At 35.7% G+C, this 17,222-nt stretch overlaps 1 protein-coding gene across 5 annotated transcripts in view; it reads left to right on the top strand.

Moving 5' to 3' along the window:
* The window catches only part of LOC115216322 (nostrin), a 389,446-nt gene that overhangs the window by 131,599 nt on the left and 240,625 nt on the right, over window positions 1-17,222 (top strand). Inside the window, exon 1 of one of the 5 annotated variants that reach the window (XM_029785533.2) lies at window positions 15,624-16,158. The exons of 3 other annotated variants lie outside the window; for them this stretch is intronic. In XM_029785533.2, coding sequence (XP_029641393.1) covers window positions 15,931-16,158 — 228 coding nt within the window. In that variant the 5' untranslated portion in view covers window positions 15,624-15,930. Of the gene's footprint in view, window positions 1-15,623; window positions 16,159-16,349; window positions 16,545-17,222 lie in introns of those variants that run through there. One more of the 5 variants, XM_029785535.2, reaches the window with a different exon arrangement.

The following is a 17,222-nucleotide window of genomic DNA, read 5'->3' as shown; positions in this document are numbered from 1 at the left end:
AATCCTCTTGCTACTGTATTTCTGTTGAGATGGATTGTGTTTCTTTCAATTAATTTGAAATATAACAAAGAATTTAGTAAAATAACTTAGTTTTCATTCAGCTGGTGTTAGGAACATAAATTGTGACTAAGGTTTGGTGGAAGATTTTAATTCAGAACTTTTGAAAACAAGACATTTGTAGTACGGAGCCAGTAGTTGTTTCAGCTGGGTTGGTATGAAAAAGGTTAAGGATCTCTTGTCAGAAATACTCAGAATCTGTTTTTTGATGTTACATTACTTTATTATTCAAATAAATGGAGTTGAATGCCTTATCAAGGAATTTAACTTAATAGTTAGCTGTATTATATACTCTTTTACTTGTTTCAGTCATTTGACTGTGGCCATGCTGAAGCACTGCCTTTAGTTGAGCAAATTGACCCCAGGACTTATTCTTTGTAAGCCTAGTACTTATTCTATCGGTCTCTTTTGCCGAACTGCTATGTTACGGTGATGTAAACACACTAGCATCGGTTGTCAAGCGATGTTGTGGGGACAAACACAGACACACAAACATATATACTCATACATATATATGACGGGCTTCTTTCAGTTTCTGTCTACCAAATCCACTCACAAGGCTTTGGTTGACCCGAGGCTATAGTAGAAGACACTTGCCCAAGGTGCCACACAGTGGGACTGAACCCGGAACCATGTGGTTCGTAAACAAGCTACTTACCACACAGCCACTCCTGTGCCTAATATGTTGATATTAATGAAGTGTGTCCATGACTGTGCTACTGTTACTTGTACAAGCTTTATAGACTACATTCAATAAAGATTTCACTCACCAACACTTTAGCATTACTAGAACTGGTGCCGGTTCCACAGGTGTTGGTGTCACATAAGAAGCATTGGCGATAATGCCACATAAAAAGCACTGGTGTCTGGTGCCACCTAAGACTCACCACTCTGTGAAGTGGTTGGCATTAGGAAGGACATCCAACTATAGAAACCATGCCAAAACAGACAGTGGAACCTGATGTGGCTTCTGGCTTTGACAGCTCCTGTCAAACCATCCAATCCCATGCCAGCATGGAAAATGGACATTAAATGAGGAGGAAGAGGAGAAGGAATACTAGAACTGCCTTTATTTATATTAGTGTTGCTCTTCGTAACTAGAGAACCATGCACCATCCTACCCCAACCCCACATCTTTTTTTTCATCATCCTTATTTTATTTATGACTTGAGGATGAAGGACATTGATGAGTGGCATACAAGAGCAAGTCCCCAGGAGATCTTAATCTATGTAACCCAAAGCCAGGAACTTTTCAGCACCACCTTGTATGCATCATCACCATCATAATCATCATTTAACATCTGCTTTTCATGCTGGCATGGGTTGGACGATTTGGCTGAGGTTTGGCTGCACCAGGCTCCAATCTGACCTGGCAATGTTTCTACCACTGGATGCCCTTCCTTTCTTATGCCAACCACTCTGAGAGTGTAGCAGGTGCTTTTTACATGCCTCCAGCATGGGAGCCAGTCATGGAGCACTGGCATCACCCATGTTTGGATGTTGCTTTTTACGTGCCACCGGCACAGGAGCCAGTCAGGGGGCACTGGCATCAACCACGTTTGGATGGTGCTTTTTACGTGCCACCAGCACGGCAATCAGTCAGGGGGCACTGGCAGCATCAACCATCTTCGGATGGTGCTTTTTATGTGCCACCTGTACGGGAGGAAGTCAGGGGGCCTCATGCCAGTGGCACATAAAAAGCCCTGTTCAAACGCAGTTGATGCTAGTACAGATGATTTTGGCATCATATACGTGTGTGTGTGATTGGCTCCTTTCAATCAAATCCACTCAAGACTTGGGTTTTGCCAGGGCTATTGTAGTAGACACTTTCTCAAGATGCCGAGCACTCCAATCTCTGTTTCCTGATTTGAAATAATAGGGGGAAATTTGAAAGATATTTTTACTTTATTTCTATCAAGTCAAGTTGCCACGTAGATGCTCCTATCAAGCTGATATTTTGCAGTTTCGACTGGTTATGCCTGTTCATCTTTGTACATATGGGTGTGCGTATAGAACAAAAAAAAGAACATTTCATCTGTTATATATTATTGTTATAACTCTGTATTATTTCCTTTTGTTTTTATAGCCTTTTTTAATTTTTCTAATGTGTTTTATTTGTTGTTGTTTATTCTTTGTTTCTATGACTGCTTCACAAGCCATGTGTATTTGTGAATGTATAAACAAAATAAGCTAAGACTCTTTCCAAACTGTTCCATGTGTTTATTATCAAAATAATAAATACAGAAACCTATACTAAACTAACAAAAACAGCCATTGTGTGTGTGTGTGCGCGCGCATGCACACACAGCTTTCAAATTTTAGCACAAGGCCAGCAATTTTGAGAGAGGGGGCATGTTGATTACATCAACCCCAGTGCTCAACTGGTACTTATTTTATCAACCCTGAGAGGATGAAAGACAAAGTTGACCTCAGTGGAATCCAAACTCAGAATGTAAAGATAAATGAAATGCCACTAAGCATTTTGCCTAGCATGACAACGATCCTGCCAGTTTGTCTGCCTATGCATATGTATATATATAGTCACAATGAGGATATTTAAGCCTCTTATAGGGATATTTATTCAAGATACACTGGTTTAATATATTAAATTTTGAAGAGATATTTCTTCAAAGAATATATTATATAAAATATTGTAAAATAATGTTTGATATATTATATATATTACTAACTACAAGTATGATTTGAGGTAGAAAAAGAAAAAAAAAGGGAATATGTTCAGCTAATTACACTGTCACATCCACCTCGAATCAGATTATCTATTTCTGCTATCAGGATATCTTGAGCTTTTCATCAATTTCTTTTCGCTCCTTCCTTGATTTGAGTTTTATTTATGACCCAGGTCCTGACCATTTCAATACAGAATTAAATGTTGGTACTTCCATTCAGGTGCTTCATTGGGTTTGGCAATCCTGACAGTGCCCATCACCTCACCCAGGTTTTCGTTTGTAACCATACTGGGCTCTTATACACCCTCCTCACTTGGCAAGCCTTATAGGAGGTCCAATTTAGTCAGTGGTTGCTCAAACCATTGCTAGGTGGTACTGGATTACACAGCTACCAGGAGCAGGTCTCCATCAGCTGGTGATGGAATTGGTGCTGACCTGACAATATGCAGATTAGTGACAGTGTTAATACAATTACACACACATACATGCATATATTTACATACACACACACACACACACACACACACACACTGTGACTTCAAGTGCCTTGAATGCTTCCAGCAATCCAGGCTACGACAGATCCTCAATATTCGATGGGAAGATCACATTACCAACAATGAGGTTCTTTGCTGTGCCTCACTACAAAGCATCAAAGCCACCATTTTCACTATCGTCTCCGCTGGCCAGGTCAAATCCAATGTATGGAGCCCTCTTGTCTCCCAAGGATCATGCTCTATGGAGAACTTGCAATTGGAACAGATTGCCATGGATAGGACAGCCTGGAGGACTGCTATCCGCAATGGAGCCAGCTCCTTTGAGCAGAACAGACAGCAGAATGAGGAGGTAAAATACAGGAGAAGAAAGGAGTGTCTTCAACATCCTTGATCCACACCGACCATCCTGTGAAAATTCTGCCCACAACTCTTTCACCACCGACTTGGACTCCAAAGTCATATTCGGCACAAACATCTGCCGAGGAGGCTGGATGGAGACTGATGGACCCAATGCTCAGATACGAGCTGGGGCTGACGATATTTACACACACACACAAGCATGTATATACATACATGTTACTCATCATCATCATTTAATGTCCATTTGGATGGTTTGACAGGAGGTGGCAAGGCTGGAGAGCTACACCAAACTCCAACTGTCTGTTTTGGCATAGTTTTTATGGGTGGATGCTCTTCGTAACACCAATTGCTTCACAGTGTATTGAGTGCTTTTTACATGGCACCAACATTTGTGCTTTATTTGTGGCACTAGCACATGCACTAGACTTGCTAGAAATGGCTGCCAAATCTCTCCCACTATTTTCTCAGAAAGAGGAGAACACATCAAACACTGTTGTTCTAAATATACAAGAAAGACAAGATGATCTTAGATGGAATGTCTTTTAATCATATATAGGTCAGCAAATGCAGAGGTAAGTTGAAGTGAACAAGAATCCAGTTGCTTCAATATATAAATGAACATTTCCACACTTGATGTAAACAATATATAATAAAAGAATAAAAACAACAAACGGTATTAATAGGATTAGTAATGGTGTATGCAACCAATTACTCATTTGTGCTTATGTTGCACATATGTGGGACTTTGTTGCTGTTGGTTGTTCTGTCTCAGATCAAATATGCTTAAGCAAACCCATGATCAAATGCATTCCACTGATGACCATCCCATGTTATTGGGGGTATCTGAGACTACATTGTCAAATGTGTCCTTCGTTAGGACAGACAGTTGGATAAGGATTAGAGGAAAATTTGGTTTTGATGTCAAGCAGGTCGACTGACCATGTAAAAATTGCTTCACTATCTCATGACAATATTAATGAGGGTGGCCATAGTGAATACATGGAAGATCATCATCATTGTCAGCCACTAGATATTACTTTCTTGAATCTTAGCACTTAGAGAACCAGTTACCTGGTTTCTGTGGAATATAAATGACTGTGATCACAGCATTCTCCCTGAATAGGATGCCAGTCCATTGCAAGGTTACTCTTTTAGAGGTGAGTGGACTAGACCAATGTGAAATGAAGCATTTTTGCTCAAGAATACAACACATTGCCCAGTCTGGGAATTGAAACCATGACCCTGCGATTGTGAATGCAATACCCTAACCACTAGGTTATGTGCATTCACTGTGCAATAACCCATTTATCTTTATGTTGCATATTTATGGTAAATCAGCCTGACAGAGTCCTCCCTCTCTAAGTTGTTGTTGTTATTCAGAAACTGATTGAGGAGACTCGTTATCAACCACCCCCCAGCAGTGATTGTTCCATCATTTGTTATATCAGAGTCTGTGTTGCACCAATGATTTTATGCAATGTCTGTTGCACCATTTATTTGTTCTTCTAAGTCAACCAGCCATGGCGAGACACTCTTGCTGGCTCATAACACTTAGAATAAATAATAACACTGGCAGTGGCAGCTCGTACATAAGATTAGTGGGGGTGCTGCTTCAGAAAATTTTTAGCCATTGTTTTAATATTGTGTAAAAGAAAACAAACATATAAAAAGAGAATTTATACATAAATTTGATTAGTTCGCATTTTAGCCACTGCCAGGTAGTGTGTTTAATTTGTTCACTCAACACTGTCACGAATTCCCCCTTGTTTTTCAATAATTTCCCCTAAATCTCAAAATAAGGGGTGAACATCTGCCCTATTTTTCAGATCCTGGCAGCAACACTAAAGCTGGAAGCAGGATAATAATCTAATTCTATGCTTTATCACATTCAAGAATATAAACATGTTCTTAGGCACAACACATGCAAAGTCAAAAAGAAACACTACCTTTCACCTAGCACTGTTGTTCACACAGTGCTCTCTCTCCCTAGTGTGGCACACAACAGCCAAACACTGCATCATTGAAACTGTGAAGCGCACAGTTCTATAGAAGGATTTTTTTTTTTTAATTCATAAATTAGGGGATGGCTACTGACATTAAGCTTAAGGATTATATAATGTACAAGTATAAAGAAAGAATTAAATTGAATGTTATCAATAATATCAAGTGGAAATATGGGGTGCTGCAGTTCTGCAAATGCCTATAAACAAGCAACCTCTGAACCTTGGTGAATCCAAGCCATTTGTCTTTTTGTTGCACATGTAGATTAAAGTCGCCATGATAGTGTCTACTCTCCTCAAGTGACATATCCTGGTGAGGAGTAAAATTGAGCCATTTTAAAACTACAAGCTAACATTACACACCAATTTTACAATGGTTGTTAAGTAATATCTTAATACAATGTCTTAATAATACTATTCACAACTTGTGAGAGTTAACCTTCTGAAAGTCAATAGCTTTTATGAAAGACAACACAATAGTGAAGGCAGGTTACAACTTGTAAACCTGTATAGGAATGCTGCTCAAATATTGGGGACAGTCCAGTTACTAACCATATGGGTATTTTAGATGGTTCATAAAGATAAACTGAAAGGATCATATATCTGACTGATGACCCGTTTTTAGAAAGCAATACACTGCATTAGCTCACTGTCACATTTGGAACATTTGTGCTAGATATGGCCAGTTTAAATGCCATAGGCTTAAAACTATATTGGATATGGTGTTGGATCATAAAGCGGCTCAAATCAACTGTATGACAACTTCATACAGACACCTATCCACTTCTCTTTGTCCCTTGCATGTCATCTAATCTCACCGAAACATTTACTTAATTGAATCCTTTCTTCTGCAAACTACAGCATCTAGATTCCAGAACCAGTCTCCTGTCCATCTTTCATCAACAAGAATTACTTGCATGAAACCTTACACTTAGAGGATGTCAGATCCAATTTATCAAGCAACCATTTTGGAGTTTGAAACAAGAAAGAAATTCACGAACCCTCAATATAATACTGTAGATCCCTAGTTTACTATTTTGCTTGTGTGGGCCCCCTAAAATCATATATGCCCCCCTACACCACCCTAGCTCCAAGTTCACATGGACTGTGGTTGAGAACCACTGAGTTAGAGGCTATGATACCTCATTGACTCATTTCTGTTGCTCTTAACTGTTTGCTAAAAGCAGGATCATACCTGAAAGAATATTTACCAATTGTTCGTGAAATCCCTTTTTCTATATGTCCATTCAAGTCTTCAACCCCTTTCTACCAGATCGGGCATCATGGAGGAATACCATCTGATCTTGTGATTCCATTCTCATCAGTTGACCACTAGCGTAGCTGGGAGCGGGGGAGAGTAGGCACGGTCCACCCCAGGTGACACTTTTCATCCTGTTGTAGGCTATTGCTGCAGGCAATATGTGGGGTCCAGTGGGGCTGCCCCTGCGCAGCACACACTCCAGCTATTCTAGTGCACTAGACCCATACTTCATTCAAATATTGTTTAGAATGAACCTGAAGAATATGCCACACACACACACACACTCATATTTGTAGACAATTAACCAGACTGATAATAGGTTTCATATATAAGGCCATACTTTACAATATTGTTTAAATGTTCTTATTTATGAGACGCATTATACATCATTTGTAATCAATGAGGGTGATAGCTTTTCGTTTTTGACAGAAGACAAAACATCTCGCTTTAGCACACACACACACACACACACACACACACTCACTCTGTCTATCTAATTGTCTATGTTTTTGTCAATAGCAAAGTCTTGTGGTTCCTTCCTGATGAATACATCTACACATAATATTTCATTGTCGGATTTTAAAATGGAAAACGATGAAATGGGTGAGAGGTTTCTAAGAGTCATAGTTGACATGGTGAAATAGTCCCTCTCCCCCTACACACACATAAAAAAAAGTTATCATTGACAAGGCCTACCACAAAAGCATGAGTAACAACAATAATAGAAACAGTCTCGCCGACAACAATTACAACAATAATGTATGCAGAAGTTATTAATAGACAGTCCATGCCATTGTCTACTATGAACTGTACTCTAGTAGTAGCTATATGTAGAATTTATAACTGTTGTCATACACACACATACACAACTGTTGTCAAACATACATTTATACACACACGCACACAACTGTTGTCATACATACATTTACACACACACACACACAGTTAAATTAACTCTGTTTATATATGTACTGCATAGGCCACATACGTATATGCACATGTGTGTATGTGTGTATAGAAATATATATATATATATGCACACACACATGTATATAAACACGACCTTCTCATCAATAGAATATACTCTGGTAGTTACAAGATTAACAGTATGTCTGTGATATATATATATATTCTTATGTAAAGTATATATGTGTGTATGTCTGCTTATGTATGTTAAAGTCCAGTTGTTTAAAATTAGGCACCACTTATCTGCAAAGCACAATACTGCAAGTTTTCTATTTCTGAAAATCCCCTTTTTGTAACCTTTCGCTCTTTGGGACTTTGGGACTGCTCAAGATGGAAGATTTTTGGTGATTGAACAAGACCTACACAAATAAAAATACCAAGCTGGTAGCAGCAATAATAGTAGATACTAGTCGAAATATTAGTCAGGGTTGGTAATGGTCAGGGTGTTGAGTGTATTAGTAGCTGTAGTAGCAATGACTGCAGCAATAGTGGTACTATTTGGATCTAAGTTTGGTTTAGTAACCAAGCTAAAGTCACACAAATAAATTCAACGTATAGCAGCAGCAGCAGTAGTAATAGTAGTTTAGGTGGTTGTCATAATGGTAATGCTGTTAGTTCTAGTACTAATATTAGTAGAAGCAGTTGTCGTCATTGTGGTGCTAGTGGCTGTGGTACGTGTTATGGTTCTGATGAAGATTGTTGTTTAGTCTCAGGTCAGCTCTGATCAACCAAAGGCATTCCAGTCCTGACTGTTCTATCTTTTCTTTGGACTAATGTATCTTGGACTACATCATCCAATGTGTTCTTCCTTTTTATTCTTTTTAATTTTTAGACAATAGCAAGATTTCTTAGGAATGTTTGGCAACTTCGTAACCGGTTGAGTGACTGAGAGAATGTTCACTCACATGCTTATACCAGTCGTGATGATTGATGATGCCGGTTGCTGACTGATGATGCCGGTTGCAGTGGTGTTGATGAGTGCATAATATAAAATGATATTTTCTAAACCCTAATTTATGACAGGTTTATATGTGAGTTGTGTGTGTATATATATATATATAATATATATATATATATTAAATATTAGAAGAAAACCACCTTTTATCAATTCAAAATGAATAATTGAATTACACCATCTAGAAAATTACATATAATAGAAAAGTTAAAATTAAAATAACAATTAAAAAGTAAAGATTAAGTAAATTGAATTGTTTTTCCTTGTAAGTTTGGATTTTATTCCCTCAAATAATAATAATTATTATTATATATATATATATATATATATATACACTGATATGTATACATCTGTATATGTAAGTATCTATACATTCATATACATGTATGTATGAAGACGGTGCTCCAGCATGGTCCATTATCACAATAGAAGCATAAAGCTATAAAATTCCACATATTAAAGCCTAATTTATATGCTTGAATGTCTATATATGTATACACACTCACACATAAATATATAACCACACATGTGTATATGAATTACACACACATGCCCCCAAATATATACACACACACACACACACACACACACACACACACACACACACACACACAACACACACATATATTATATATATATATATATATACATGTGTGTGTGTTTTGTGTAATATATATATATATGTGTGTGTGTGTGTGTATGTTATATTCATTAATTGAAGCCTGTTTGAAGGAGCATGTAGTTCAGTTGCTGCTTTTGTTTGTTTCTCCAAACTGAAGAGTTAGCTATTTAAGCAGAACTCATGTGTCAAAAGACACACTAGCAAGTGTTGTTAGCACCAGGCATCGTCCTACCATTCCCATAGACCCTGTTGGATTTACCCTCTCTCTCTCTCTCTCTCGCGCGCGCTCTCTCTCTTGTGCTCTCACTCTGTTCTGTATTATGAAATCTAAAGACTGTTACTACTGTTTTTGTGGTGGTTACTGCAGTTCTTTGTCTCTGTAGAAAGTTCCATCTAAATCTTTGTGCATTTTTGGATCAGTTCTTATACTGAAAATTTACCGAATCTTGGAACAGGATGAAAGAAAAGTTTGAGTGACTAAACTTTTTTTTTTACACACACTCACTCATTCACACGCACACAGACACATCCATACACACAAAGATACACCTTGTTGTTAACTTTTATTATAGTTCCTTCTGCAAGCACCACCAGTGGTAGTTATATTAGTAGTATTAGTATTGGAGAGATTACCATTATTACTAACACTGTTGTTCTTGTTATTGTTATGGTTCTAATTCCATTCCTTCCTTAAAGATATCACATTATTGCATGCAAAGAGGCGGAAGAAAACCCAAGTTTATGCATGCGTATAATATTATATACATAACTTCATATATATATTAATATATATATATATATGTGTGTGTGTGTATATAATGTCATGCGTCAGCATATGTTTCTGTGTATGATTATGTGTAAATAATTGAATAGAATTCTTGTGGCATTTTAGTCTCCGGTGAATTTTGTATAATCTCATAAAGTTTCACTAAAGTAAGAACTAGTTTACTTCTATCTTCTCTCTTACATTGATTTCTTCTCTCTTTCTTTCTTTCTTTTCTTATTTCATCTTTCACACACACACCTCTTGTGATTGTTTCTGTATATACATATTCATTTATTTTCTATTTCAACTGCCTTAGCAATTGTTGTGGCTTCTCTTTTTCTTTTGTTTTTTGTTTTGGCTTTTATTTTTGCCTATTTAAACTAGAATTCCAACTCTTCCCGCCACTTTACTGGAAAAAAAATATGAAAAGCTAGCAACATGTCAAATAACTAAAAGATTCAGGATCTCATATTTCTCTGTCCATTATAATCCGTTTTGTGTAGTGTGCATGTGTATCTATACATACATATATATATATGTGTGTGTGTGTGAACATATGGTAAGTGGAATTCTAAATACTAAACTAAATTCTTTAAAACAAATTTAATAAACTGTGGCAGACGTAAAAAATTAATAAAATGATACAAAGTTTGAAGGAAAGAACGGATAAGAATTAAGAGGAGTAAAGGGAGTACAAATATGAAATTAAATATAGATTCACATAAATATGCCTACATATAGTCTGTACAACTATACCGATTAAGATAGTGGTTTTTCTGAGTTTCCTCCAAAATTAATCTTATGTGTTAACGTAAACTAAAAATGCTTGGAAACAAATGTATATACATATGTATATAGTTGTATAGTTAGATATATAATGTTTAGCCATATGCATCCATCTGTACTTAAATTTTGTTAAAAGTTGTAAATGTTTATATTGACAAAGCAGGGAAAAAGTGCTCAACTCGTGTGATAGAGTTTACTCATATATCCACAGCTGGCTAAATTTTCTCTCTGTTACTATGCTACTCTAAGTTCCCTTTGTGCCATTTTACACATACACACACATTTATATATTTATATATGATTTTAGTAACTTTAATGCAGTAAGTGCCAACCTCTAAATCAGATGTCTTTAAGTTTCACTGCTTTATTATTTTTTTTATATTGATTGCCAATAGTATCATAGTTATCATCACACTCATTATTGCCATTATTTCTGTGTACTTCTCCCTTGTTTTGCCTTGGGTTGGATAGGTTTACTACACCACCTTTTCTCTGTGGGTCTTGAGTCTGTTTATACATAAGGAAACCAAATAAAACAAATTCCTTTATAGTAGAACTCTTCTTTTCAGCTTTCTCTTTCTATACTCTTCCTGCAGCTTTATCTTTGTAATAATACCAGTAATTCCTTGGTGTTTCTTCACTGGCTTCTTCAGTTTTCCACACACCCTGCTCATTTCTTTGGATACTCACCTTCTACATAAATCAAGTAAAGCTGTTGTTAAGATTATTATTATTGTTGTTGTTGTTGTTGTATAAACCAAATGTCATCATCGTAGACGTTAAAGTAATTCTTTGACGTTATTCCGTGACTGACAGTGAAGAACAACCCTCTTCAGCCTCCTCTTTCTTTAGCATTTATCATTAATAATAATAATAATGATGATAATAATAATTGTTAACTCTTGTAAATTTTATTGTAATTCATTTTTAACTTTGCCTTGTTTTTGTTGTAACTAGTTCTGTTGCAGTCGTTGCTAAGGTTACTCTTTATAAATACTCATAATAAATTCCATACCATCAGATAAAAGAAGCTACCACTTACATTTGCAATCTGCCACACCCACTCACACACACTCACACACACACACACTCACACACACACACACACACACACACACACACACGTATATATTTTCTTTTAAAACAGACAGCATTTCTCTTGTATACCTTTTAATTTCATCACCCTTCCTCGCAGTTCTTTTCAAGAAGTTATAAACGTCACAACTATCAACACTGCCACCCACTTTCTGTCTGTCTGTCTGTCTGTCCGTGGGTGGGTGGGTGTGTATGTATTTCTTTAAATGCCATAGAAGAAAAATCTTTACCAATCAAATTAGCATGGAGCATCTTTAGGCATTGCTTGTTTATTGCTGTACATATTTCCTTTCATCATCATCATCATCGTTATTGTTGTTGTTGTTGTTAATAAGTGTATTATTTTATGAACTATCAATCACATTTTTCATAGTATAGATTTACGATATTTTCATCCAATAAATCAGTTTGATTGTCATCAGGTGCTTAATTCCTGGCTGTTTATTAAGGTGTTTGACTGGATTTGAACCAGGTACTTTCGTTTCTCAACTGAAGTTTGCAACTTTTTTTATCCACTGGGCTACAGATACAATTACAGCTGTTGTGGTGGTTGCTATTGTTGTTCTCATTACTTTTAACAATTTCTACTAATTTCTGAATTTGTTTCATCACAGGATGTAAGCAGTTGCCATGGAAACAGAAACACTAATCTCCTGCTTCATCCTTTAACAAAAATGCTGTGATAATGATAACGATGATGATGGCTATTTTTTTTTAACTTATAAACAAGTTTTCTTTGTAAGTTATAATCTGATTTTGGAGCAACCCTGAGCACATTACTGGTATAAAGTTTATTGGCTTTGGTGTTAAAGTGATGATAGGGAAAATATAATAATTACCCTAAAGCCAATTCTAATTGAGTCTATAGACTACTACTACTACTTTTGTTGCCCATGGTAAGTTAGGAGATATAAAGGGAAAGTGCATAATACTTTGTTACTACTACTAATAATAACAGTAATAATATTTGATAATAACAACAGTAATAATAATAATAATAACAACAACCATAGCAGTAATAATAAAAAACAGCCATAATAATAATAATAATAATAACAACAAAAACAGCCATAATAATAATAATAACAACAACAACAAAAAATACAACCATAGTAATAATAATAATAACTTGTGGAAATTTTTGTTGCTTCATGATGTACATGTTTATTCATTTAGATGTAAATTTTTGCAGTCCTCAAACTAACGTACCATTCATTCACTCAAATTATCATTATCACAAGGAGAAATAGCATTTATCAGAATTTAAATAACCTTGAGGTTGAATGCATTTATTTGTTGTTTGAAATGAAACTGTCTAATCTAACATTCATTCGTTATTTCAAACGAGGTTTATGTTACAATATGTAGATTAAGGTCTGTTACTCTACTTAGTTCCAAACTGAAATTTTAGTCACGACTCAGGTTTCATTCTTTGCACTCATTTAGTTATCCTTGAATGAAATATAAATATCTTTATAATACTGTTTAATCTTTAATCCTTTACTTGTTTCTGTCATTGGATTGTGGTCATGCTGGGGCACTGCTCTGAAGGGTTTTAGTCAAACAAATCAGCCCCAGTATTTTTTTTTTTTCATCATCTGATACTAATTTTATTAGTATCTCTTGCTGAAACACTAACTTACAAGGACAGGAACAAACTAACACCGGTTGTAAGGCAGTGGTGGGAACAAACAACATAAGCACAAAGACAAATGCATCATCATCATCTTTTAACGTTTGTTTTCTATGCTGGCATGGGTTGGATGACTTGACCAGAGCTGGCAAGGCCAGGAGCAGCACCAAGTTCCATTTTCTGTCGTGGCATGGTTTCTACAGCAAGATCCCCTACACACATATGACGAGCTTCTGCACAGTTTCCATCTACGCAATTCTCTCACAAAACTATAGGTTGGCCTAGGGATATAGCAGAAGACATTTGTCCAAGATGTGTCATGTAGTGGGACTGAACCCAAAACCACATGGTCGCAAAGTGATCTACTTGACCACACAGCCATGCCTGAACCTTTACATATAATATATTTAGCCAGAAATTGTGAAAAAAAAACATAGCATAAGTTCATTATATTAGAAATTCACTAACCTACCATTTTTAATGTGTCACATGCATCATTGCTTCTCTACATAAAATACATTAAGTGAGTTTTAAAACCTGAACAAGCTGCTTGCCTTTCTTATGTGACCAGTTAGGTATCATTATTCATTGAACTGCTAATTTGAACAATTTTCTCTTTCTGTCTTTTTATAATAAGCCTCTTCCTCTACCTACACACACACACGTATATGATTAGATTTATTGTATTGGGAATAAGTTTATCTATAATCTTGACATTTATATTAGGATGTTTGCATTAAAAAATACCAGAAATTTACTTATTTGGCACTTTTCTTTGATAATTTAATTTATTTTCTGTAGCTTAAAATTCGAAAAACAAACAAATTAGATTTGTATATTTACATCATGGTAGAGTCATATTGGTTATTCAGAAGACACATGTACTATTAGCCAGTTCCCTTTTGTTACTTTTCAGTAGTATTTACATAGCTATATATCAAACACTTTTATCGTATATTTAAGACCTGATCACGGATACTCTGTCTCCTCTTTATTTATTAATCTATTTTCTATCTTGTTGAGGCTGATCTGACAATTTTATTTTAGTTATTCTTTTCTTTTTAACTTTATTTTTTGTTCATATTCTACTTTTTAAAAAGCACTTTATTTCCCTCTCTCTCTTCTCCCACCTTTTCTAAGAGTTGATCACCTCTTATATTGATGTCTGCTGACCCTATCAAACTTGTTCCAAACTAACACTAACCTTTCAATCCATATTTGCTCTCTTGTTAACACACACACACACACACACACACACATAAAGAAAGAGAAAAACCAACCTACAGTTTTTTGTTTCATCATCATCATCGTCATCATCCTCAGTGACAGTGATAATATCATTGTTAATATCTGTTTGTCTTTAGAAGTGGTTCCTTAAGTGGAATAAGTGTCTAGAAAAGAAACTGAAATATCTGTGTCAGAATATTTTTCTCTCAACCTCTCTCTCCCTCCCTCCCTCTCTTTCTCTCTTGTAAAGTCTAATGCATGCAATTTGTAGCAATAAAAGTTACTAAAGGAAAACTAAAATTTTGACCATTTTGCATTCACACACTCACACACACATATAAAATCCTTAGTTCTAGTTATTATCAATACATAGACGCACTCTCTGACACACTCACACACAGACATACACATTGAGAGCAAAATTTTATCTAAAAATAACAGCGAAACAATAATTTCAAAAATTACAGCTGGAAAATAAATACTTAGTAAAAAAATGTATAATAGGAAACGCACACACACCACATGCATATACGTACATACAGAGAGAGAATATATTGGATATAAGTGTTAAATTCTAAAAGAATAAAATAGGAAAAAAAAAAATTGTGAATCTTTCTCTGTATTTCCTTGTCTGTCTGTTTGTCTCTCTAAAACAGATACACATAAATTATTATAAACAAAATACAAAAACCTCAAACAAACAAAATATTCAGTCTCTGTGTGAAAATTACAATCATTATTTTTGTTGTTCTTGTTGTATGTGTGGAAGTTTCATCGACTCTAGAGATTACAGTTTAAAGAGCAACAAAACGAAAGTCCAATTTACTGCCATCACACACACACACATGTCAACAAATTTCAGACTGCATCTGGAAGTCCAAGAGCAACAACATTTCACTTTTAAAGGAAAAGAAAAAAGAAAAACAAGAAATTGTGTTTTGGAAAAGCCCAATAACGGCCCCAACAACTGCAACATATGACTACAAAGCAAAACATCCAAGGAGACTTGTAATAAACATTTATGTGCTTTGTTGCGACATTTTCTGTTGGAATATCTTCAAAATCCTTGCTCCTTCCTACCATTCCTTATTCTCACATTCCCTCCCCCTGTCATTCTGCAATTTTTTGTGCCATTCGGATTATGCCTTTTGGATTAAGAACTGTACGCTCAATTCGTGGAATAAACAGATGTAAGAGTCGTATGTTCTTTATAAACAGACGAGTTATTACAGCATTCAAAGAATTACCTGTAAGTAAATTATTAGAAAGCAAGAAAAAATTCCTTAATAATAATTATTATAATCAGAATGATGATAATGATAATGTTGATAATAATTACACCCTTTGCCCATCTCCAGTGAAAGTTTTCAGTAATTTCTGAGTCTTTTTTTTTTTGTTAGTTTCTTTTTAGTTTTGTTGTTTTTCTTATTTATTTTCGTGTTTTATGTTTTGATTTGAGAGACCCTTCCACTCCCTTAACTGCTAGCACAAATGAACCACTGCAAGTTCTGTAAGCACTGTCGTCGACTGAACAATCGACGCAAACTGCGACACACAGTGATTCCGAAGCCGTTAAGGAAGCTATTGTACCCCTCGCAGAAGTCTTGCCGCTCTTACAATGAATCCGTGGCTAAGGTATTTATATATTTCCTTCTAAATCTCTGAGAGAGAAACAAATACCTATCTGAATTAATTTGCTTTTAATTGTGGAGCTCGAAGCAGATAATGCTATAAATAATAGAGTGTAAATATTTGGTTAAAATGTCCTTTGGATAGAAGAAACCAAAAACTGACCAATACTTACATTTTATTATAGCTTTATCTACTTCGAGTTCCATCATTAAAAACAAATTATTTCATGTCTCTCAATGTTTCTAAATGACGTTATTATGTCTGAATGCCTTTCTTCTTTTTCATCCATTTGTTCTGAGTTAGGAGGACATGGCTGGAGTTGCTTTATCTTTACTTATTTACTGTATTTTCTCCAATCACAGATGGATGTAGGTACAGCTGTATGGTTAAGAAGCTCGTTTGGCAACTACACGGCCCAGGTTCCATCCCACTGTATACCTTTGGCAACAAATGTTTTCTACCATAGCCTTGGATCAACCTGACCCACCTGAGTGGAAACGTTGATGGAAACTATGCAGAAGCTCATCACATGACTAACACACACATACACACACACACACACACGCCTGTTGACATGGAATAGTAAAATTGGTGCCACAAACACATATATTGTGATACTTTAGTCAGGAGTTGTTTTGTTACTTTATAAGTTGAGCTTGCCTTTTTCTCATTAGAAAATTG

Source organism: Octopus sinensis, linkage group LG10 (genome assembly GCF_006345805.1).
Source record: "Octopus sinensis linkage group LG10, ASM634580v1, whole genome shotgun sequence".
Lineage (NCBI taxonomy): Eukaryota > Metazoa > Mollusca > Cephalopoda > Octopoda > Octopodidae > Octopus > Octopus sinensis.
Note: the sequence above shows the minus strand (reverse complement) of the source record. Positions and strands in the feature narration are given on the sequence as shown.